Raw genomic sequence first — 26,401 nt, 5'->3', positions numbered from 1 at the left:
AGTAGATACACCAGAAATGTGAGGAAAGAGGATAGGTTGTTTTTGTTTGTGCTTTAGGATTTTGTACAGCGATGATCAAATGCTTCTGATGGTACACAACAGTTAGGCAAAGGGGGCTATGATTAACCTGTGGCTGAAAGATCACAGGTTTGTGCCCTGTGACAATCAATTTCTCTAGCCCTGTCAAAGTAGAAGTGACAACTTGAGTTTGACTCTCCCCCAAACAAGTCTCTGTGATCAGGGTACCAAGTTTTTTTCTTTTTTTTTCCCCCTAGTCCTGGGATTGTGTACCTAACTGCTACTAATTACCAGACCTTTAAGGGTTGGTTTAAGTTTGCACAGGAGGAATTTTGGATTTTGTCCTGCCAGTGCTTACTAGGAAGTTGGACTTTATTTCCAAAACGTGCTTCATGTATGGAGATACAGGTTCATCGACTCAGTGTACATACAGGATAGCCTGTTGTATTAACCTGAATTTGAAAATAATATAGCAATAAGGACTCCATATTTTCATTTACTGCTTTTTTTTTTTTCTTTTTGTTTTTATCTTACCATGTAGATGGATTTTGCTTTATTTGTTCAGGCTTTTTGGTTTCCTGCCCTGGCTCAATTACAGTGGAAGTGAATAAAGTTTGGTTTGTGGTACAGAATAGAAAAAAAAATGACATTTAAAAACTTTCTGCAGCAGTTGTCCTTTCCAGAACACTGTCACAGGTCATGATGTCAACATTTGTTTTTTGGGGGTAGGAAGTAGTTTCAGTGCAAATGGTTTACAGCTGCCTTGTAGCAAATGGCATACAACTTTAAGGACCATGAGCCCACCCTTTGCTGTACGACGTCCCTCATCTGTCTCTACACTCATTTCTGTTTGTCTCTCTCTACTGTACACAAAAAAGGTTTGTGGGTTATTCAGCTTCACCGTGACACGTTACACGTTAGAAACTGAACATCTTACATGTCATTGCTCAATGGTGTGAGAACCACGAATTCAATTCTGTTTACTTTTGTTGTATTTGAGTGGCTTCAGATCCCTCAGAGTACATGGTTAGATACTATGAGAAGAAAATGTTTCTCAGTGGTTTGAGTGAACTAGTCCTTTAAATTTTAGCTGTAAACTGTATTTTGTGACTCATGTAATCTGCATCATCATATCTGACTATTCTACTTCACTTTTACTGTAAAGCACTTGTGTAACTACTGTTTTGAAAAGTGCTTTACAAATTATGCACTGACAGCTGAGTGTCTTTAAACTCAAGCTGTGTAACAGTGATTTAGGTGGCTGTTGACATTCAAACATAATCCCAGAAACTAATAGCCTAATAGACTTTTATACTTTCAGCGGCGCAGCAGCTGACAGCATGTTCAGGCTGGTTCGGGACATGCTTGTGGCTTTCGCTGTTTCGATGTCATGTTGTGTAGGAGCTCAGGCACTCGGCACAGCAGGTTAATTGTCAGCGGCTTGCCTCAAAACAATGGCTTCAAAGGAACATGTAACTTACATAAGAGGACAGCACTTACATGATCAATACCCCACAACAATACCATTCAAGGTCAATATGGTCTGAGGATGTGCCAGGGGAACGGATGAATGGAAGAATTGAATGGATGTTAACACAGATACAATATTAGTGGATGTATGTGCATTTCATGACTGCTGAAAGGTGAGCTGTTCTGGGTGAATTTGTTTTAGTAATAAGTGCTTCATGAATGCTTTTCCTCTTCTTTTTTTTAATCTTTCCATTTGTGGAATTCTCTGTCTTCCATCATCTGTCTTAATCATTGCCTTTTCTTACTTTTTATCTCTGTTTTTCTCTTCCTCACTTCTCCTTTCTTTTTCTTGGTGCTGTGTTGTGCAGCCAAGGCCGTTTCTTCCTCAGAATACACTCTTGAAAGGCTATTCATGGATTCTTCAATGAAACCCTATTACATTTGTGTGCTGGTGTGTTTGTAAGAGAGAGAGAGAGAGAGAGAGAGAGAGAGGGAGAGAGAGAGGGAGAGAGAGAGAGAGAGAGAGGGGGGGGGGGAGTGGGGGGTGGGGGAGAGGGAAAGAGAGAAGAAGAAAGAAAAATAAAGAGAAGGAAAGGTATTCCGGGGGCCGTGCTACAGTACCATCTGTATGCAAATCTCCTCAGACTTTGGTAAACTTTGATCAAACACTCAGGCCTCCCTTTCTCTCCTTTTACTCCCTCCCTCCCTCCCTCCCTCTCTCTCTCTCTCTCTCTCTCTCTCTCTCCCTCTCCCTCCCTCCCTCCCTCCCTCCCTCTCTCTCTCTCTCTCTCTCTCTCTCTCTCTCTCTCCCTCTCTCCCTCCCTCCCTCTCTCTCCTGCCTCTCTGTCCACTATGTGTTCTGCAATTACTGTAGCTCCGCAGCTCTTTGTCATTGCTGCATATTACTCAGCTAGGGCAACGGGTTCCCTCCAGGAATCGCCCCTCATCCCCCTCCACACACACACACACACACACACACACACACACACACACACACACACACACACACACACACACACACACACACACACATATCTATGTTTTCTGCCCCAATACCCCCTGATACCCTCCTTGTATCAGGCTCAGCTCCTCTACCTACCACAACCCCAACACACACCAATTCTGAGCACCTGCGACGGCGTTGGACCCCACAACAGATGGTGACAACCCCCTCACACTCACACACGACACAAACACTCCCCCCTACAGATAGCGGGGCTCTTGGCAAACAGAGCCCAGTGAGGCGCATGGGTGATGGGCATGCCATTGTGCAGAGGTTGGGCACATTTCAGGCACACAGACACACTTGTGTATGGACACACACAGGAGCCATTGTCCCGCTCCATATGGGAAGGTTAACATGTTGAATACAGATCCGGTGTCCCACAGGACAATAGAAATGTTGCGCCAAGTGTTTGTCAATTAAAGGCGGCGCTAATGAAGATCTCAAAACAGATGACACTAACAGAAACAAAGGAACACAAACATGCCACATTATCTCTTGTTTAACTCTTATGCACATCCGTCAGTGGGGTGTAAGCCCATTAGAGTTGTGTCGTGTGTGCACGTCTTAGCAGCTCCCGCCAGGCAGTCAGTGGGCAGAGAGATAATGGATATTAATCAGGGAAAAGCCACAGCCATATGTCTGTTTAACGTAGGAGATGGAATCCCCCCCCTGAAAGTCAGCTCCCCTCTCAAACAATTAGCTTCATTTTAGAGCGTCGATGACTTAACTGCAGCTGAAGTCTGTGTGTGGCTGAAGAGGAAGCATGTCACGCTGCTGTGTGCACAGCTGAGAGGTGTGTAACTCTATGTTTGTTTAACACTGGCAATGTAGGCAGGAAATGTGCCACCAGACACTATTAAAAAGTGTTTGAGCAGTGACATTAAATGTTACAGTTAATCTTACCATCTGCAACAAACGGCCTCTCTTGGCTGTGATCTGTTGTTTTTCTTTTTTCCCTCCAATTCTTCGTGTTATTGTCCGTGAACTTGTTTTCATCCTATAACCAAGCAGGATAAGTCATTAGGCAGATGGTAAGGGGAAGTCCCCGGAGAGGACACACACATACACACATAAAGATACCAGACTCCTGTCTCCACACACACACACACACACACACACACACACACACACACACACACACACACACACACACACACACACACACACACACACACAGTAAGAGCGCACAAAGACATCAGACCCCTGTTATGTAATCCACCAGTTCCACTCCCCCACCGAGAGGCTCAGTCTTGGGGTGTCTCAACTCCAAAACAAAGTCATCAGTCTTCATGTAGCCCTGTCTCTTACATAGGGCAACATACCTCTTGACCATTTGGGTCCTGCTCCCATAAGGATGAAGGAGCTCTCGGGTAGTTGAATTTGAAGATGTAAACGGGGTGTTTTGATTCATCCTGTATAGAATATGTTGCTGTTGCTGAAAGAGAAAGGGCCGATGGCTCGTATGGTCATCTAAGGTAAAAAGGATTACTCAAAGTCATTAACAATGTGTATTTTATGTTGTGTTAATTCCCGTCCCTGCGAGTCTCATTCTCCTCCCCTCTGTGAACACACTGTTGTGCTGAATGGCTACGCAGACCGTAGCAACAGATTTCTCTTTCAGCCATTTCCAGAGAACGCCTGGCCAGACTCCTGAAAGGCACATATTTGGGCTATGGCCCAGCACACTGGAGGCACAGAGGGATAGGAGGAGAGAAGGGTAGGGAGAGGAGGTGTGGGAGGTGTGTGTGTGTGTGTGTGTGTGTGTGTGTGTGTGTGTGTGTGTGTGTGTGTGTGTGAGAGAGGGGGGAGCAGAGCCATGTGGCTGATGTTGGTAAACAGTATCCAGCCTTGTCTTGGCATCGTGGCAGGCAGCGCACAACGCCGGAGATATCAGGGCGCCCGGGCCACACACAGACCGCCACAAAAGGTAGACACACATACACACATTTGCATTCATACACACACACACACACACACACACACACACACACACACACACACACACACACACACACACACACACACACACACACACACACGGGCAGAAATACACGGACTACTAACAGACAAATAAAAGACTCACTCTCGTGTCAGCCACTCAGCAGCTGCTCCAGTTTCCATGGCAACAGCCTGAACAATGTAGTAGGAAAGAGCTGTGTTGGTGAGTGAGGGAAATAGAGAGAGGTGTGTGTGTGTGTGTGTGTGTGTGTGTGTGTGTGTGTGTGTGTGTGTGTGTGTGTGCGTGCGCTTGATGCACTTGAAGTGTGTGTAGGTGTGTGTGTGGGTGGGTGTGAGAGGCTACAGAGGGGGAGGTAGCCGCAGGGTGCTGAGACAGAGAGGATTCAGAAGACACTTTTTTTTTTTTTTTTTTCTTTGTCAGGATGAGTCTTTGAGAGCAGCAAAAACCAAATACAGAAATGTGGAGGCAAATAGGAAAATATCCAGAGAGCGAGAGGCAGATGTTAAAGGGTGAAGGGGCTACTGGTGTGGTTGACACTTTTTTTTTTGCAAGAAAAGATCCACAAAGTTAAGATGAGGATTTTACGATGTCTATTTATTTTTCAAAATGAGGTATTTCAAAGTGCTATGAGTTGCAGCACTAAATGTACATTTTAAAAATGAAAAAAACAAACATCTTATATCAGTTTACCCATTTCTATGCACCCGATAATATAAACAAATATAAACAAAAGAGGAAGAAAGAAAAAAGGCCAGGTACATAAGGATAGAACACATTTGCTGTACAAAAGAATTATTTGAGATAGAAGAAAAAAAATGACGAGATAAAGTGATATCTACCAAGAACTCATTTTCATACGAAAATATAAGTATCAAATTTAGTATGTATCAGGTTCACACTAAAAGCATAAAGGTGTGTAGAATTAGTAATATGATACAATACAAAGAAAAAGAGAAGAAAAAAACAATATATTGTTATATTACAAAGTTTCATGACTCTCAAAAATTGAGGCCTTACAGTACTTTTAAAGGTATATAAACTTCCAGTCTAGTTATTGGCAGCTTCCTGACATGTATAAAAAGAAACCGAGGACAAAATGTCTTACAAAACAAGGCAGATCTGAGTGTAATTTGTCTGTACACTATTGTTATATACAAAAGTGTCGGCTAGCAAGGTGCACAGTTATACATCCACTGACTTGGTTTGAGCACCAGTGTGAGAGGAGTGAGGGAAAGAGAACCTGTAGTGGCATTGTTTGTTTGACCCATAACGCCTCAGTCATCATAGTCTTTTCAGTTTTGCAGTGGTGAAGGCAAAAGTAAGTGTGCACCGCTTCTTGTACATGAACTCTCCAAGCAAAGTGCCCTCTTACACCCGTCCCTGTAGGAATCACCCGATTCCAGGCTGGTGTCACAGTGAGTACAAAAAAAAAGTACAAATAGAAATGATATAAAAACCAGAGGAAGGGAAGACCAAAAAAAGTGTGTCCTCTCTCCTTCCTCCTTCTTTTCTCTTTTCTTTTAATCTTTCCTCAATGTGACTGGATTGAAAAAGTAAACCCTAAACATTCTTAACGTCAACAAATGTGCAAAAAAAGTGGCGGCAGTGAAAGTCCGAACATCCCTCCAGCAACCCCCCCCCCCCTCTCCCGCTGTGTGTCGACATCTGAAGATCCTCTGAGCTGTTGTGTTTGTATGTGTACAACAGATATGCGGGCTTATGTGCCTGTGCTTATGTGTATAGGCCTGTGTGTGCATCTAACTGTGATTCAGAGTGAGTTGAGGCAGAGAGGTGTGGGGGGGGTTATCCAGGGCTTATGTGAGTGTTTCTGTGTTGTAGCAGTTTTCTGTTAGCGAGTCCTGGCCTGCTCCAGCTTGCGCATCAGCTGTTGCCTGCGGGCCTGGAGTCTGTCCTTCTCGTGCTGGAGCCTCATCTCTTCTGTCTCTAGTGAACTCACATATTCAGTGGCCTTCTTCAGGATCAGCACCTTCGCTGCCTTCTCGTTGTGTGCCAGCTCCGGCACGTGGTCGCGCAGCGTCAGGAAGCTGGAGCGCAGGTCGTTGCGGCGCTGGCGCTCCAGGATGTTGTGGTTGCGTCTGCGCTCGCTGTCCTCCGAGTCAGAGCTGCCACGCGGGCTGCTGTCCCCGCTGGTGCTGCGCTTGCTGCGCGCCCCCGACACGCTGGTGACTGAGCTGTAGGACGAGGAGGAAGACGAGGAGCACGACGAGATGGTTCTGGTGGGAGGGCGTGGGGCGTCTGATGTCTTTTGCTTCTTCGAAGGCGGGGTTGGGTCGTCGTCTGAAGTGTACGGTGAGGGGGCTGCGTAGTTGTGTTGCTGCTGGTGCACCGAGCTCCTCTTCAGGATGAGCTCCTGAGGAGCTCGGCTGACGAACCGACTCACTACGCCAGACCCTGACACCATCCCTCTTGCATCTTGGCTCTTGGGATGCACAGAGATGGTGACCGTGCCCGTTGCCATGGGTGATGCCTTGCTGATTGTGGATCGCCTCTTCTCTACTGTAACTACATCGATCTCCTCCTCCTCCTCTTCCTCTTCCTCCTCTTCCTCCTCCTCCTCCTCCTCTTCTTCTTCGTCTTCCTCATCTTCTTCATCATCATCTTCCTCTTCTGGAAAAAGAAAACAATGCGAGTGAGTTAATTGCTCTGACTCACCAAGTATTCTCACTATGTCATCCATGTGTACCTGCAGGTGACAGGTATGTATGCGAGTGTACATATATGAGTGCGATCAAGAGACAGTGTGTGGGAGAGAGAATGTTGCTCAATGCTGTTTGCACAAGCAGAAACCTCTTAATGCTTAGTGTCAGTCACTTCTCCACTAATCTACTCTGCAGGCATTGGCATGTTCAGTTTCAGTGCTGAGCAGACAGGTTGGATTTATGCCTTTCATTCTTTCTCCCTCCTTCAGAACTTCTCCTAATCTTCTCCGGTGAGATGAGACAGTTTTAGTCTGATGCTCTCAGTCTATCAGTGCAGCTCCAGTCACACTGACTTCGTGCGATAGCAGCAGAGGCATTAAGAACTTAGGTTTAATTCGGACCTCTGATGAAGTTAAAAATCTCGTTTCCAGCTGAGCCCTTGATCTTAATACCTGTGCTAAAATTGAGGCGAGCAGCTGAGACTTATCGTCCGCTGGTGCTTTCGAAGGTGAGTGGAAGTGACCAATCATGAGGCAGAGAGTGTGAGGCCCAGTTAAAATGCCTTTGTGATAATGGCTCTCATTATCAGCTCAGGAGCATCTGAAGAGTGTGGCATTTTACAGCTTATGGTAACCCACTTCAGACACCACTGCACCAGGATACTGTCCCAACACACACACACACACACACACACACGCACACACGCGCACACACGCACACGCACACACACACACACACACACACACACACACACACACACACACACACAGTCTGCTGCTGCCATCAAAACAAAGCAGGGCACAGCTGGCTGGATGAGGGGGTGTGGCTGACTTCGCCACATGTGAGGCTGAGATTTAGCTCTTTGGTGTTTTACTCTCAGAATGGAACAGCTCATTTAACGGAGCTGGGTGCAATATAAATAGAAGAAAGAGCGTAAATCTGTGTTTGGGGAAATAAAATATTAGTTTTAAGTCAGACATAAAGTTTTCTTTCTTGGAGCACACTCCTTGGATCTCAGAACCTTCCTCGATGACTTCCAGCTGATATTTTGAAATGGGAGGGTCCCTTGCAAGGCCTGTATTAACATAAAGACTGGCCTAAGTTGCAGGGAGAAACCTACATTTTAGCCTTTAAAGTCTGTGTCCCTTCGATGAAAAAGTGAAGAACGCGTGCAACACAAAGAGGGATGCTTCTTAACGCTGCAAGCGGCGGAAGTGCATCGGAGCGGCACTGTGCGCTGGACGGTGGGCGGCAGGCGATCGGATCACCACCCTTTAAGCCTCAGAACTGGAGCCGCGCCAGGGAGACAGCTGTCGAGATGGAGCGCTTGTTCAAAGCTGTCACCCCCCTCACCCCACCCCGCACCCGAACCACCCCCAAAAGAAGCAGTCAGGGCTCTCCTCCGTCCTCTTTTCTTTGCTGTTTGGCAAGGCAGGCTGAGTCTACCCTCTGTGCCAAGCTGGAGGCCTTTGTACTACTGTTTCACTGCAAAAACACGCTGATAAGGACTTGTGAGTGTTTGTTTAGGCAACTCATAGCCGGTAATAGATGGGCGATGAGGTCTTAGTCATATTAGAGACACACAACACTTCTTTCTTCATCTAAACGCATCATTGTTTGTTTGTCAGTTTGTATTCCTAAATTGTGATGTCCAATCCTGTATTTCCTTGTGCTGTTATAGTTTAATTCATATTTTCTTTCTAAAGGCTGTTTTCTGTTATCAGCTGAACTCAGGGTGGCAGTTAGTACAGACTGTCTGCCATAAGTGCCAATTTCTCACCCACTGTGTGCAAATGGTCCCTTAATCCATGCGTAATGAAGGATTCATGGTACTGTGAACCAGACCCTTTATCAGCTCATTTAAGTATTGAACACCTTTTCATCTCCTACAACCTGGTCAGACTGCAGTCAGTGTTTGTGTGTTTGTATGTCTGTATGTCTGTCTGTGTGTGTGTGTGTGTGTGTGTGTGTGTGTGTGTGTGTGTGTGTGTGTCTGTGTGTGTGTGTGTGTGTGTGTGTGTGTGTGTGTGTGTGTGTGTGTGTGTGTGTCTTTTTGTTTGGCTCAGATGCCAACTGAGTTCAGTAAGGCACACAATTCCCCCATTTTACTGCCATCTGCCGGATGAAGAGCCTGCTGATTACATAAACCTCGTTCACTGTGTCACTACTCCACTGTGTGTATGTGCGCGCGCGTGTGTGTGTGGAATGTAACGAGGTAATCCGATTCTGGGCCAGTCATATGAACAAGCTCCAGTCACTAGGCTACGATTAGGCGGGCACAGGGCTTACTACTACTACTGCTATAATAATGTATTCATATTATTATTATAAAAATAATAATAACAATGCCAATAATAATAATAATAATAATAATATTAATAATAATAATGATGATGATGGTAATAATATGATGCCATAGCGTTAGGGTTAGAGGATTTCTTGGCATCGGAATTTTTAGAGCATCTTCAAATTCTTACCGGAGTCACTGGGCGCGCTCCCGTGGATTGTGGATGTGTTAACGGTCCCAGATGAGTCCCTGCTGCCGTTCCTCTTGTTGACCGGGAAGGGGAACACTACCGTGGGGTCCACACACTCTGACACCGAGCTGCGGCTCACCACCTCCGGCGACTTGACACACACGCTCCTGCTGCCCGCTGTGGCCGTGGAGATTGCCTTGCCGAGTTTCTCCGTAACCACCCGTTCCAGCTTTTCCCTGGCGGAAAAGCCACTCCACATACAGTCCTGGATAATGATGCTGTTGGGGTTAGTATCCAAAGCGGAGCCGAACAGGTCCCCATCGTCGGATGCTCCCCATATATCGTCCTCGGGCAGGAGCAGCAGCTCGGAAGCCCAGTCCAGAGGGTCCCCTAAACCGAAGCCAAGAGGGTCTACTTCCGGGGAGGCTGTCGCCGGCTCTCCCGGTAGCGCGGCGCGGCTTGGAGAGTGGGGCGGAGTGGGCAACAACTCGAATTTCTTCCAGATGTCCTCCCCCGGTGGCGCAGAGTCGGGACCACAGTAGTAGAAGTCGTCCTCATCCGGGTAGAAACACGGTTGTAAGGAGTCAAACTCCAAATCGGAGTTTTTACTTATTGCCGGCATTCTATCCCACAATCAAAAAACCTGTGAAGAGACAAAAGATTGGCTACTTTAGTCTCCACTGTGAAAGAGTGTCTCTCCCCATGCCCGCTCACTCTAACACACCTGAAAAGTGTGCTGTAGAAAGAGCATGAGTCGAAGCCCACACACAGACACACAGTCTGCTTCACTACATTCCACACTCACTCCTCTGTGGGGTTTAAAAACCACACAAATCTCACAGGAGAATGTGCGTAAATGTGAGCGTGACGCACAAACTGTGCAAAACGACCCACAGACGCACCGTGCGCTCACTGAGCACCCCAGAAAAGGGGACCAGGACACAAAAAGCATGTTTACGCAAAAAAGAAATTGAATGACAACAATCATATCTGACCGAGACACTGTTTTGTCTTCAAAATGTGAGACAGCAATTCCAGGTTTTTATGTTAAACTGCTGAAATGAGAAGATGCTCACCTCGTCCTGACTTGGGATGATCTGTGCGAACCAATTTTTTATCGTATTTCGCAGTCAGTAATACAGACACCAGATTTGGAGCAGTCATTTACTGTGGGAGCACAGACAGTCCTCTGACACACATTGTGGCTGGCTGCAGAGTGTTATACACTCAGTTCTGCGGGAGGGAAGTAGACTCCTCCCTCCCAGGCTGGGGGGTGGGTGGGGTGGAGGGACTGGTAGTCGGGCTTTGGGTTTGATGCGGCGCGGGAGACAGGCTGGCTGGGAGCTTTCTTTCAAGGTGAATGGAGAAAATAGCCTAAACATTGTAAGCAAGACCGAAGGCGATAAAAACAAAAAAACAAAAAAAAATCAGCAAGGTTTCATAAAAGAGAATTACGAAATGGAAAGAAAAAGAAAGAAGTGAGAACGAAAACCAAAAAAGTAAGACATAAAGAATGAAAAAAATAGAAATTATAGGCTATGTTATTGATAGCCTCAGGCAAACTCTTATCTCTCCAATGGGATGTCAGAACCCGGATCAGCACTGAATCAGTCGAAGTAACCCACAGCCTGTTAGTGATTTGATGTCTTGCTCAGATTGCTCAAGGGCACTGCAGCAAGCTGGATGGTATTGCTGACCCGAGGTTGAAATCGTCCCAGTAAAGGCCACATGTTTGACCCACCCATCCCCACCTACATGTGATCCTCAAATAACATGTATTTATTAGACACTGATCAAACAATTAATGTTGCCTTATAGTCTATTCTGTAAAAACACTCAGTATGTGATCAGTGTGGATCATTTTAAAAATATTTTTGTGATTCAAATAATGACGTAAAATTGAAATTATGTTTCGAGATGTTTTCCTTCACATCAAACACTCCTGCCCTTCTCTTGCTCTCCTGTAGAGCTCTAAATATCATTTTCTCTTTTGTCTGAGGACCACCAGCATCCCTGATGAAAGACAAAGTCGGGCTCACTGCGCCCTCACACGGACACGCTTAAAACAGCAACATAAACGTGCACCATCACCACCAAACGAGCGAGCCAGGCAGACAAAGACAAAAACACAGGCTCGTTGTTTTTGTTTTTCTAAACAAGAAAAAAACAATTACCACTCGGGTAAAATGACAAACTTCTTCAGGGTTGAAAGGTGCGACGTTTCCTCTGACAACCGGCTGTGCAGGACGGGAGAGATTTCAGCTGTCTCCGGGATAAGACGGGATCCGAGAAGAGCGTGTTACGTAACCGCAAGCGGTGGTTGTAGCCTGGAGTCATTCCCATTCCCTTTTCTAATGACAGCTTAGGAGGAATGGCGCATCTGTAATTATGCACACAGGCACAGGCGTACACAGTCCTGATATTGACTTATTCAGGGAAAACCGTTTACCAAACGGATTCCAGTTGAACGCCAGCTGTGAGCAGGAAGAATGACAGCTTGCAGTTATTTTCAGACAAACAATGGAAGATGATAAAAACAGCATTTAATATGTAAGACAAATATAAGTGGATAATCATTTTAAGGCTGGTTTCAACACCAAAATGTTTTTGTTTTTTTTTAATTTAAATTTTTTTTTTTTTTTTTACTATTGACACTAACTATACATTTTAATACAAAAAGATGTGAATTATGGAAAACTGAATTTATATCACAGGAGAGCTATTAAGGCTTGTTGTCTTTCCAGAAAGTGACTTTTTAGTCCTTGGATGTACAAATATTGGGACTTTTATGTTAATTTATTTATTTTGGATTGAGGTTTGGTCCAGAGACCAGAGCCAGCGAAAAGTGAGAATCTGCAGCTGTTTGGTTTACTGGGTAGGAAGAGCAGGGAGTTTCCTGAGACTTTCTAGTCAGCTCCCGGGAACACCAAGAGATGTCCCAAAACTCCCCACAGGCTCTTACCAGTCTATTCCTTTTACTTGGTCTCAAACAAGCTGCTGCTGCTGTCGGGTCAGCAGCAGCTTCCTCTGCTGTGTACCAGCGCAGAGAGTGGGAGTGAGAACAGAACAGAACAGAACAGAAGGGTTGTTTTTGGTCCAGTGTAGATCAGCTAAGCACAGGAATCTGTGCACTGCTCTTTGTTTTTATGTGGACCATCAGAGAAAACACTCAAAGAGAAGCAATATCAGCTTTATGTGGGGAGTTTCTTGGTAAATGCACTTATAGAGATGACGCATTGACGCGACTGCATATGTTCACTTATTGATTTGTACTCAAATTGCCCTGATGTTTGTCTAGGATTGTGTCTGCTTATTGTTTATTTGTATGCACATCAGTAAAACAGTTTTTATTTCCCTACAGTACATATAAAGAAACAAAAGAGAAAAACAGCACTTTTCCTGAAGTTGTAAACATTAATATATTTATTGCTCAAATGAAGCTAATGACAACGTCTCCCTCAGAAAAGATGCCCCATTACTCATTGACTAACTATGAGTGAATAAAGTCCATAGAGACGCAGAGTGAAAGGCAGACTTGTCAGAGGTGGAGCAGAGCTGGCGTCTTGGCTTGTTGTTTTTATGACAGTTATGGCGTGCCCAGTCTCCCCCCCCCCTCCCCTCCCGCCATTCACCACTGGACCGGGACATGGATGGTTAAGCAATTAGGCCAGTTTTGATAAAAGATTCATAAGTCACCCCAGTGGATAGTGCAAAGACAAGCATGTTGTGAGTAAAATCTGCTGCAGTGACATCGGGGCAGGCTGTGTGAATTCAGAGAGCACATACACAACATTAATATTTAAATTGTGTGCATTATTGTGTGTTTGGTAGCTGTCTTTTCGTGTACATTCTTACTGATGTCAGAGTTTTTTTTCTCAGTGTAAACAACTGGTGATGTAGTTCACCTGATTGAATGCAGCAGGTATAAGCAGTCGTCACATCAACTCAACTCACCGATGATATGGCAAATATTCACAAGCTGCACACTGCCTACGTTCCCTCTGAGCACATTTGAAAATAAATGCAGAGGCCTTGTTGACTCCTTACACACATATACAGTGTATGCGTGCGTGTGTTACCTGCCTCCTCTGATTCAACAGAGTGCTTTATCTGGATAAGATCCACTCATTTACAGTCTTATATGACTCTAACGGTGAGGCAGCCCTAATTTAAAGCTAAGGAGAGAATTCAACTTCTCAATGAAAAATGTGTCTGTTTGTTTTCCTTCTTTTTTTTTTTTTTTTGACTGCTACACTCAAGATACTCTTAAGCAAGGCAGATTCAGAGATGTGTTTTGTGAGAAAGTCTCAGCTTTTTCAGTCAATAAAACAGCACTGAGGAATGACTACATTTACCGTCCACATAAAAAGTGGCACATTTTTCCTTTAATATAACATCATGTATATAAGTTTTGAAGATTTTATTTCTTGCGTTGAACTGCATTTGTCTCAAGTAACGCACAGATGTGCGTTTACAGTCTGTGAGGGAATTTTTACATGAGTATCCGTGATGCTTCTTTGTTGACAGTTTTCTTTTCTTTTTTCTGACACTCCTCTCCAAAGCAGAGCATACTGTAGCATGAGCGCAGCATCAGAACCAGTTTAAATATTTATTGCACCACCATTAGCCAAGTAATGAGAAGAGTGTAATTTATGGTGCCCTGTCACAGTTAGTTATACTATTTTTGTGATATGCACTGACAGGTGCCCAGCCCACATGGACTTTAAAGACACCAAATACAGAAATGAAAACCTTTGTCATAACCTAATCTAACATGACATGTCATAGAAAGGATGTTATCCTCTCTCCCAGGTTCAACGAGTAACATTTTCTATATAAACAATATACTATTAGAATTTAGAATGCCCCAAAATATGCTGAAAATAAATGGTTTGTTTTTATTGTAGCCAACTTTCTATGTAACATTGTTTTTTAATTATTAATATTATTCAGCAATAACTTGCTCTTTCATATGAATTCAATATCTCCATACGTGGTCCATCAGTTAACCTGCACAGTACTGAGTAGTCACAGTAGTCTGTGTAAGGCATTATGTGTCCTCTTCTTTAATCATGTCTCGTCAGATTCCACAGTGGCATCTTCTCCCCAAACAAACCAACTGTGAGAAGAGGCCGTATTTGTCCATGATCCACATCATTACATCTCAGCTCTAGCGAAACCCTCCACCAAACAGACCACACCAGCACAGTGGAGCCTACATCCCCCCCTCCACCCCTCCCTCAGCCCCCCCCCCCCCCCCCCCTTCACCTTCACCTCACCCCAAACTAAAGCAGGCGTTAACTTTATCCTGAAAGCCACTTAACAGCAGCCCAATCAAACATGAGCTTTAGTGTAACTTTTATATCTTTGGGTCAACCATTTCTTTGGTTTGCTTAGAAAGAATGCATAAAAATTGTAACTGATTGACTGATGACCGTTTTTCAGGAGCACTTCTTTGGTTTGGGGGCTGGTATCTGTTTTGTCTCCTACACTTCCTGTACAGCATTTGACTATTTATGAACCCCAGATGATAATTCAGGTGAAAAGAAGCTCTTACTTTGGAATGTTGCTGCCAAATATGACTTCATCGAGATTTTGTTAGACTGAGCTTTGTGGAGAAAAGACGCAGCGAGTTGCAACAAAACCCTGAGGGAATTCTGAGATTTCTACAGCAATTCCTCAAAGAACAACCCCAGCAAAAAACACATTTCAAAGTTATTTTTAATATAAACTAATAGGACAAATACACTTGGAATAAAAATGCTTGTTTTCCCATGTCTATTTTTGGATGCCATTTTCCCATCGAGAATTTGTTTTGGAATTATAAACTTGTAGAGGAAGCATTTTGGACTTTAGATATTGGATTTTGAGAGTGCCCAGAAGTGTGCTTGCGTGAAGGAAGCGGCTGCCGTCTTGTTAGATCTTGCCCTCAACCTGCGTCTAAGTATGCCTACAGGTCTACCAGTACAATTAAACTGGCACATCAGATGATTCATGGAGCATGTAAACATTACTTTTCCCACTCGAGTAATGCTTCAATATATTACTGTCAGGATCTCTGTGTGTAATCTATTCCACACAGGTTAATGCTGTCTTTGTAGTGTGGAAGCAGTTGGAAATGGATATAGGAGCACATTCCCCTTAAGAAATATTTTCATCTATAGAAAGTCAAACAATATATTCCAGTAATGCACATCCTGTTTGACAGAACAGCATTGTATCATCGTAACCTTGTTTAGCTTTATCATATCTCAGTGAACCAAGAGACAGTGTTGCTTAGCTGGTTTCATTAAAGGCTGCTGTGAAGGAAGAGCAGAACATATTTACTGTTATTGCCGATACATACCAGTGAACCAGGTGAAGAATGCGTTAAGAGATTTCATGCAAACGGTAACCAGGCATCCAGTCTGTGTGGGAGCTTCTTCAGAGATGTGAAGCGATACGCACTTCGACTTGTTCTTCTTCTTTACCTGAAGTGAAAGTGTTGAAGAGAAACAGATATTTCTACAGGGTGCCAGAGCACTGTGTTCATTGAACAGGCACTAAATGTTTTCCAAGCACATTTATTTCATAGATTTCCTTGCAGTGTCCCATATTAGTGATTTCTGTTTATTTATTCATTATATAGATCAGTTGCAGCCTTCATCAGTTCCCATTAGAGCATAAAATGGAGGTAATTGTGCATTACTGTTGTTGCATGGATCACATTACAAGTTATGGATCAAGTCACGACCATGAATCAGTGAGCTTGGCCCTGAAGGTGAACATCATTTGGAGGCCTGGCGATCAAATGGAAATCGATATAAGTGATGGATTAACAGCAGCAACGTGATCCAGTCTTCAGCAAAGCTGCTCCATCACTGATCCACAGTTAGTTGGATTCGATCACAGTGGAATGGGCACCCACAGTCCCACTCCACCCATTTTCACAAACCTCTCCAGACTCGCCCCGGGAGAAACATTTTGCTGTTTAAAGTGTCGCGCGTAAATTCAGTTTTGACTTGACAGCTTTATAGGCCCATTGTTGTTCTTTGTGAAAAAAAGGGAGGCTTTGGTGAGTTAGTGGAGTTGTGAATCAGGGGAAGGAAGCTTAATTTAACCGATGTTGATATGGAGGTCACTCAAACACGGATGAACTGTTAAAGACTGTTAAATAATCTCTTAACTAATAAGAAAAGACATGATCAGATGAGAAATTCTGTCGGTTTAAGAATAAATAAAGAATTATCATCGGACGAGTTTTAGTGTCTTTGAGCTCATTTGTTTTACGGATCCCTATTTGGCTGTTTCAGTTCATTCCCACCACTCTTGTCGTGGTATCTTCAGATGTTGCATAGAAGGGCACAATAATAGTTTGTTTTTTTTATCGATATTTGAATTAGTTTTTTGCCAATTCCCCAGGCTGATACAAATATATGAACATATTCTCTTTATCACACATTTGTTGTAATGATCTGGATGAAAAATCACAAGATAGACAGTTGAATTTGTAGTATTGAATGAATGTAATGTGGCTCCTCCTCACATGACTGCTGAGCAATCATTGCAAATAGCAACTTTACTCTCTGATTCAGACACTTCGCAATCATAATGTTTCTGCCTTCTTTCAAGATGGCACAAGACTCGGCACAAACTCTTCTTCACACCAGGGACATGGCGTCAAGCATTTAGTCAAGCATCAAACTCTTAGCCATAATAAAAGCATAATTCTATTTGCCTGTGATATCGGTGGAAATGTACATTTGTACACATGTACCGATGTTGATATTTCATTTTAAAGCCAATATCAGCTGATACTGATGACGTGACGATAATATTATGCATCTGCTCAGCACACAGATGGGACTAACTCACGAACATAGAAGAGTATTAAGCATCTGACAGAGAGACAAATATTTTTTTCAGGAATTTGTGGAGACCGAAACAGTTATAATGGGAGTGAATACTGGACTTAGAAAAACACAATTCCAATTGGATGATAGCATTTCATTCTATCTGCTAGATGTGTAAACAAGCAACTGCTAACAAGCTCACTATAAAATATGATGACAAATTAATATCGTGTTTACAGCTTCTTCCTGCTGCTCCCAAGTAGTCAATTAATTCCGATCAAAATGATTTATGTCCAGAGTAGATTTCTTTGGTTAAGGATACCACAATAATTTATAGTTATATATAAATCCAGCTTGAATGTTTCGCCATTACTTTCATGGTATGCATATCTTAAGTAATATATTTTCTTTCTCAAACAAAAGAAGTTTTTGAAACAACAACAGTAGTTTAGCACAGTGAAGCTGAGTAATTCAACACAGACTATCTGAGCATGTTAACATATGGTGCTGGATGAGAGGTAACAAAAAAGCAGCATGAAAAGTGACGCTTCCGTTTTATGACTGCAGCCCGTCTCCCCTGACTGGTTGGTGCAGCTGTTGCATAGTTTTGATAGGAGGATTGATAACAGATAACACGTAATGCCTTTTGTGTAATCATAACATTACCAGCATGATCACTGGCCTGAGATAAACAGTCAATGTGGGTTTGAAGGGGAAAGAAAAGGCGCAAGATCCCGTTACGCTAAGTGACTTGTTTATTGATGAACACTGATGGAGACTGCGGTTTCCGAAGTCTTTGTTGGGATTTGTCTTCGCCTCACGCAGACTTTTGAGGACCCACGCAAGAGCTGTGTGTTCCTCAACACCGCCCTCATGTCTACGAAGGGTTTTTAATTCATTTACTTCCCCTTCGTATTTCTTAAGTTCATTTCGAGATAACCCAGAGAACCAAACAAGCCCTTGGCCCTGGTTAACCCTGTGAAACCCCTCCTGGAGGTCAATGAGCTCTTTTTAGCATTTCCCTCCTCCTTCCTCTGCCCATCTTTATCTCCCAGCATTTGTTTTGATCCTCAGGGGTCATTAGCCAGACTTAATGTTTGTCTGCTCACAAAAGGAGATGGTTAATATGTTTCAACGCATCCATTTGTCAGCTCTCTTGTCTCTGGCTGCACAGTGTGTGAAAGGGGAGCTTAGCCTCTCAACTGGCATTTCAAGACTTACAAGCATTTCAACACCTCTGGCAGGAGAGGCCCTCTCTCTCTCTCTCTCTCTCTGTGTGTGTGTGTGTGTGTGTGTGTGTGTGTGTGTGTGTGTGTGTGTGTGCGCGCACGTGTTTGTGTTTGTGTGTGCATTTGTTTATGCATGTATGTGTGTGTCTAAATACATTCCTCCTTGAGGGTTGGGTTCCCAGCCTTCTGCTCGGTATATCACCCCTGAGATCATCATGTGCAGTTTGGAGGAGAAAGAAAATGGAACATTTTACTTCCTGCAAACATGCTCCGTCCTGTCAGTCTGCTCGAGTCAGATTAGCATGATTTACGAGAATTAGGAAGAGGGGAAGAGAGTAAAGGGAGTAAAAAAAAAAGGAGAAGTATTATTTGCTGTCAAGGCAAGAAGAAGGAAACCAATGCCATAAATTTTAGGAGAATGTTTGCGTTGACAGGAAGCAGCGTTGTTCGCACCGTTTTAGTAATATCACTGGTGATTTGTTAAACCCTGAACTAAACAGGAAGTCAGCGGTCCGGAGAAATGGCGGTCCTGACAACATTTAGCTATCAGTGGGCGAAGGATCCATTTGTCTGTGCGCTGAGTGATTCTTTCCTCCTGTGCTGGACCCTCCTGTGGCATTCAGAGCGCATACTTTTAGCCCTCACAGTGTCCGTTGACCCAACATACGTGACCTACATTTATTTGTGTGGTGTGTGCTTGTGTGTATCTGTATGTGTGAACACATCTACGGAACGTGTCAATGCTCTGTAGATTTATGAGCAGCTACAGTTAAAAGTACCAATATAATGGTGTAGAAATCCTCTGTCCAATATTTAAATTTGCTGCGACACATGTACAAAAATACAAAAATAATAATACAGCTAAATTACCAAATGTATATGTACTCATATGCATCGTATATTATCGTACTATAATTGTATAACATCACATTTGCCACCCCAACCCTTATTTTATTTGATCTCTTGCTATAATAATGCATAATAACTTAAGATGATTATATTTTGTATTTATAATCTGAGTCTGAAAAGTGACCGGTAATTGAAGCAAGATAAATGTAATGAAGCAAAAAGAATAAAAAAAATTAATGGGTTGAAAAAGTAACAACGTTTAAGTGGAGATAAAAAAATTAAAAAAAAAAAATGCAATTAAAAATAAATGTTAGAAAGTACTGTGGCTGTAATAATGTTAACTTCTTGATGTGTTTGTACATGTCCGCCTCATCTTTTCTCTTCCTCTGGTTTTTATTGTTGTTTATCGTTGTACTCATTACTGATTTTTATAAGTGCTTATATTTGCATGGACTTCCCTTAGAGAAATCTGCAGTGACCTGATATGGAAAACACTGTCAAGACTTCTCACGTGTTTACTAAATTTGAACCAGTCTGGCACTATTAAGTGTGACACTTGTTTCTTCGGCAGCTGGATAAAAGTAAAATGTAAAACAAACCAAAAAACACACCACATACACGTTTAAACTTGTTCATTATGAGACAAAAAAGAAGGGTCTTATCACAGTGGCTGTTTCCATGATGATGAATGAGTTGTGTCTAGTGTGTGAAATAAAATTAGGAGCAGCAGCACATACCGATGCATGTGTATAGAACGTGTGTGTGCGCATGTTTAAACGCTGTGTTGTTAAAAGGCAGTTATGTTCTAATGAGATGTAAATGAGTGCAGGAGGTGGTCTCCCACTCACTCAGTGGGATGCCCCTCCACCTTTGAAGTCCTGATTTTGGGGGTCTAAGGGTTGTCATAGTGATGCTCCCTTGGTCCCCCTGACCGTCTCTGGAGAATTGGCTTTGATTGGAGTATTGACAGGCATGTGGCAGCCTTCTTGTCTTTCTTCTCTCCTCCCTTCCCTCCCCTCACTCTCACATCGTTCTCCCTTGAGCTTTTCAGAAGAAAACTCTAAGAAACTGAATACAAAATCCTATTGTTCTAAGCAAGAAATGTCAAGTCCCAGCGGCATCAAACAGTCAGATTAAACCAGATTTACGCAAATTATGCAAAAGACTTTATATTTAGACACTTTGTTTGGATGATGTGTGGTGATGTTTTTGGAGGTCAAACTGAACGAGATATAAATACTTCATGTGAGGTAGACGAACAGAACAGAGTTTGTATGTAGCTCACAGTTGCACATCCATTTGTGTGACATTGATTCTCGCCACAAAGGACAGCTGGCGGTGCTGAAGGGAGAGGAGCAGTGGGCATCGGGTTCAGTCTGACCACCGACAAGGTAATCTGCCAGACATACCATGCCGCTCCATCTGTTCATGGTGTTTATGTGCGAGTGGCAATTAAAGACATGTCACCTGCCGGAGCGTGACGCGCATGTCACCCACCTTGCTGCAAGGCGCGTGGATAGCATGCAAAGAAATACACAAATGATGAGAAAGAAAAGGGACAAAAACAGACGGCAAAGTAAAGAAATGTAAAACATAACGAGAGAGAGTTGGAATGAGGAGAACAGCCCTCGGAGCTCGGGGCACACTGTGGTCCTACAACCACCCGTGGTCCAGCGGATCGTGCCATCTTGTCATCATGGATCATGCTTAGCTGTCAATTGATGTGAACGTACGAGCAAGGAAGCTCTTTGTGGATGAATTCTTAACAGGCACTAGTAGCCTACAGGCCTGTGACCTTTGTGCCCTCCACAAGGTCAACATCCCCCACCCCACCATTCAAAAAAAAAAAAAAAAAAACTTGCTTGGTCGCCCTCCCCCTCCCTCTATCTCCTCTCAAGACCTCTATCATGTGGTGCTCTAATCAATTAAGCTGCATCTGACATTCCTCTGGTGTGAGGTCACGCCAAACGTTTCCTCCGGGGATTTCTTTCTTGAATGACTGCTGCCCTCGTCCTCTTCACGCTAAAGCATCTCTGCCCCCCACCCTTTCAGTGCAAGCATGCGGTATTTGATTAACAAGCTTTGATTTATTCTTCCTGCTCATGATGGAATACATTTCTCTTTTGTCTCCAGTTCTGTTGGCAGTAAAACAGTAGAAAAAAATACAGTACACACTGTACGTGAACCCTGAAGGAATCAGCTGAAGCAGCAGTTACCTTCAGGTCAAAGTCACAATGGGACAGTTGATAATAATTTAATGATGATACTGATGCATACAATTTTGAAATGCATTGTATTTTCTGTTTAATCCTATCATTACTTCTTTAAGATGGTATTTTATATTACAAAAACCTCATATTTTAGTGGCATTGCATATGACATTCTTATGTAACTTTCTGAAACCAGACATCCAACAAGCACACCCACCTGACGCAGGAGTTAGACTGCTGAACTTCTCTCTTCAACTCCCTAAAACATTTTTCACACAAATACGTCTGTTTCTTTCGTGTACACCACTCTGTAAATGTCTTTCAGGAGAAACTGTTAGAGGTGTACGTCATTGCTCCAATTCATCGTGTCTCACCTCTCTATGACTCTTTGCTGTGTTTTTCAGAGTGGCCATTTAAGATGATACAAAAATGACAGTTTTAGTTGTTTTTGATCTTGATCCACTTTTGAAAAAGTGAATTTGCTCACATCCGCTGATTTTTTCGGGCTTGTTCTGAAATGAAAAACTGTTAAAAGCCATGTGGCAGAAATGGTTAACCTTCTGGCTCAAGTGTTTTTATCTAGCTTTAACATTTCTATTTTAAAAGGGGGCTTTTTGGATGTGACCCAAAAGTGATAATTTGGAGAGAAAACCTTTAACATTTGAACAGAGCTTTTAGATTTATCCACAGAACACTAGGGCCCAGTTCCCTAGAAACTTACATCAACATTTGGCAATTTCGCACCTCATGCACAGTGCCGATGTTCACACCAGCGCAGCGGGCAGTGTGCCATTTAAGCAGCCGAGCAACAAGTGAGGGTGTAGAAGTTGAGCTGGTAGACAGGCCTGCAGTGTGTGAGACTGCAGGAAACTAGAGCTAATGCCCCGTCACAGACCTGTAATTAACGTTTGGCCTTTTATTAACCGTAACCACAATCCTCCCCTAGCCTTGATCGTACTGTAATTGTCATGCACAGATACTTTATATGGCTGTAGATACAGTACTGTGAATTGAATGGAAACCATTGGTATGGGTGGAACCGTGGTGCAGTGGTGAGCACCGTCGCCTCGCAGCAAGAAGAATCTGGCTTCCAACCTGCTGGTCGGCTGAGGACGGTCTGTGTGGAGTTTGCATGTTCTCATGGTGCCTGCGTGGGTTTTCTCTGGGGAATCAGGCTTCCTACCACAGTCCAAAGACACGTGTTAGATTAATTGGTGATTCTAAGTGTAAATGGTTGTCTGTCTTTACTGTGTTGGCCCTGTGATGGACTGAGTGTATCCCGCCTTCTCCCAAAGTATACCCCCCCCCCCCCCCCGCCTCTCTGTGCAACATAAAGCGGGTATAGATAACAGATGGATGGTATTGGACTTGAAAAACTGTTGGTATTGATTGTAATCCAGGGATTTGCATAATTCATATCACTGTTCATGTCTGGTGATATGGTTTGAAAAATACATCTGGTTTCCTTTGCAACTGCAGTTGTTGTGGTATGAGCCAATACAGTGTTGTAGATCAGTGGATCTGCTCATGATGAGCATTGTGATTATAAAGTGCAGCCTTGAAGTGGGAATGTTTGTAATTGAACGAATATGCAGCAGGGCATGCAGAAAAATAATCTGCATGCATGTTCAGCATGTTCTCTCCGGGTAAATACAGCTCAACAACACTCATTTCAACCTGTTTGTTTACTGTTTTGTCTGTCAGATGGCACCATACTATTTACCTCAACGGGGTATTTGGATTGAGGTATTAACTGAGTGCCATTAACAAAGAGGCTTGATAGGGCTGTGCCTTTAGCTTTAGGAAGTGTTGCCAGGAGGGAAAAATGTCTCTGATCCTCGTTACCAAAAAAGAGAACTGATAAGAACCTGTCTAACTAAACTGTTTCAGTTTGAATATCCCTGAGTGCAAGGTAACATATCATAAATGATTGTCCTTGAACATTACATTCACGTTATCCCTGACCATACAAGCTCACATCCTCTAAGCAGGAGCTCTGTGTGTGTGTGGGTCCCATATGATTTACGTGAGGCCGCGGAGGCCGGTAATCTCACTTTGTAATCACTGTGCTAAATTTAACATGGGGGATAAGGGGAAATCAGGCCCAAATCAAAGGCTTTGTTATCTGCTCTGTGCTTATAATGTAGATTATGAAACAGCACGGTGATCTGATAAACATATGGGCAAAGAGCAGTGCACAAACATCTGCACGCCTGCTGGCCACACAGTAGCAAGGAAGACTTTATCCCGCAGCCAGCCTTTAATGAAAAAGAGGAAGCTGACTGCAAAGGGAAATGTAGACACAATATTAGTGTGTGTGTGTGTGTGTGTGTGTGTGTGTGTGTGTGTGTGTGTGTGTGTGTGTGTGTGTGTATGAGAGCAAGAGTTTCTAGTAAACCTCCTGGCCATGACTTGCTTGGCAGAGACTTGAGGAAACAGTCTCTAAGTTACCTTTGGGACCGATTGTGTTTGAGTGGAGGAAAGGAGGGAGGAAGGGGGTGCTTTGGGTGGATGGGTGGGTGGTGAGGACTTGGACGGAGGAGAACAGGAAGACAGATCGCCTATGGCAAGCAGGACTTCCTGTTAGATCCAGGTCAGTAAGTTGCAGCGTGACACTAGGAGGGGGAAATGGTCTGTAATCGCAATAATCAACGTGATTAGCGTGAGCAAGCTGCAGCGCCAGACCTCAGTCTGCCACCCAGGCTGCTGCTGGCCTGCAAGAACCCTCAGCACCGCTGCATGGGAACGATGGAGGTGGGAATACAGAAGAATAGTACAGTAACTAGCTTCCTTGTAGTAGTTGAGTAAGTAAGGCATGAAGAGAGAGGACTGTGGCTGAAGAAATGGAGAAATCGGTTATAGGTCTCAAGTTCAAGACTGTGACCTTATTTAGAATTTTTGACTCTGAATTGTGGGAAAAACACAGCAACTTCCTCCGATGCTGGGTCAGAAAATGAATTGGTCCTGTGTCCCAAACAAATAGCTCCCCCTGGGAACCAAATTCCAGACAGTGTAAAAACATCATTTTACCGTAAGTCACAGCCCCCCTTTAGGCGCCATTAATGGGTCAACCAGATGAAATATTGATTTGCACATCATGTTTCTGTAGGCTTTTTGAAATAGGAGGTAAATATAAAATGCAATTTGGTTGCCACTCCAACAAAGGCCAGTGTGGATCAAATCTTTTATCCTGGAAATCTCACAAATCTGATTCCTGCAGCTGCACTTCCATAAAAAGCAATGTTGGACAATCTGCTCACTCAATAAGCAGATGATAAAAAATATGAAAATAACAACATGGTATGCTTCAGTGCGAGATATAAAACAAAAAGAAACAATTAGAAAAAGAAAGCTTGTGCCCTACTGCATCTAGTGAGGGGTCATTTGTCAGCGAGTCAGCGTTCTCAGAGCATCCATCTCTTTGTGTCTAAACAGGCTGTCAATCACTGCACTGGCACTTCCTGTTTACCTGTCCCATTGACCTCCTCTTTGGAGAGCCACCGGTGCTGAGTGCTCCAGGCAGCCCTGAGGACAAGCACTCACACGGCCAGCTTCAAAGTTAAGGCAAAGTTTACCCAGAGTTGAGCTTCCACAGGCTGCCCTGGTGCTCACTGGGGTTGTGTGTTCAGATAAGAAGGCTGCTTCCTGGTCCAAACATACACACAAAGAGAAAACAAAAGCAGAAACACATGCAGAAAGAAAAAGGAGGGTGGGAGGCAAACAGTGAAGTGTTATCACAGGTATCATTTGTTTGAAGAGTGACTCAGTGATTTAGAGAGAGTGTGCTTGTTGTGTATGGGTTAGTGTTGGTATTTGCTTCGATGGACGTTGTGCTCTCCAGCTACTGAACAGAACAGAATAGAAGAAATATTCACTTCTAAATTCTTTATATTTTCCATTAGCTTCAATGTTGTTGTTGGCCTCAATTGTAATTTAACATCACACCTTATAGGGTCTTGATGTTTGAGTGGTTTAAGACATCGGCTACTACAAATTTGTGCACATAGGTTAACAGAAATAATTTTACAAATTGAAACGATAATTGTTGCATTTTTTTTATGAAATCAAATCACATTTTTCAAACCAAAAACTAGCATCCTGCATTGGATTCAGATTCAGAAATGATGCTTACATGTAATGTATACATTTTGCATCGCTGTTTAATGTTCACTCCCTTTACACCATTATGGAGGTGTATGGATTTACTGGCCATGCAAACAGGGGGTGACTTGTATCGTGAAGCAGCCACAGGAAATCCAGTGTCAATGCGTTGTGGAATAATGGAACAAGGAGCAGCTTTTAGACGCCGTGCAGTAAGATAGCCAACGACTGTGCACCGCTGTTGTTTGACAAACGCAGTGTACAGCAGGAAATCAGATTGTGGTTGCAACCGTTATCGACTGACTTGACTTACATGAAATGGGATTTTCTCTTTTTGCGCTGTTAACAGAAGTTTTTCTTCCGTTGTATTTATGCCAAAGCATAAGAATATTTGCTGCGGCATTAAACCTTACAGATATCTGTATTTGAAGGCAGAATTTGTTGGCAATGGGACAAGACTTTGTAACTGAACCGCTTGTAGTCAGAGTCGTATTGAACAATCATGTTTGAGCAGGCTTACGTTGCATGCAGGTAAACAGTCCATGTTGGAAGCAAAAGAGATGGAATGCATTCGCCAAAATCTATCTAT

At 43.4% G+C, this 26,401-nt stretch overlaps 1 protein-coding gene across 2 annotated transcripts; it reads right to left on the bottom strand.

Moving 5' to 3' along the window:
• Positions 1–5,027: 5,027 nt before the first annotated feature.
• Positions 5,028–11,849, bottom strand: mycn (MYCN proto-oncogene, bHLH transcription factor). Of its 2 annotated transcripts, none has more exons than XM_069158116.1 (3): positions 11,766–11,849; positions 9,592–10,234; positions 5,028–7,082 (listed from the first exon to the last, which is right to left on the bottom strand). In XM_069158116.1, the coding sequence occupies exons 2-3, from the start codon at positions 10,211–10,213 to the stop codon at positions 6,304–6,306; spliced, it is 1,401 nt and encodes a 466-aa protein (XP_069014217.1). In that variant the 5' UTR covers positions 10,214–10,234; positions 11,766–11,849; the 3' UTR covers positions 5,028–6,303. The 2 variants fall into 2 exon arrangements, with proteins under 2 accessions (XP_069014217.1, XP_069014216.1); XM_069158115.1 differs by lacking the exon at positions 11,766–11,849 and adding an exon at positions 10,668–10,811.
• Between the last annotated feature and the right edge of the window lie 14,552 nt (positions 11,850–26,401).

The sequence above is a fragment of the Embiotoca jacksoni genome, unplaced genomic scaffold, assembly GCF_022577435.1.
Source record: "Embiotoca jacksoni isolate LCO1_2020_lvr unplaced genomic scaffold, fEmbJac1.0.p SCAF_23, whole genome shotgun sequence".
Taxonomy (NCBI): Eukaryota; Metazoa; Chordata; class Actinopteri; family Embiotocidae; genus Embiotoca; species Embiotoca jacksoni.
This window is presented reverse-complemented; position numbering and strand designations above follow the sequence as displayed.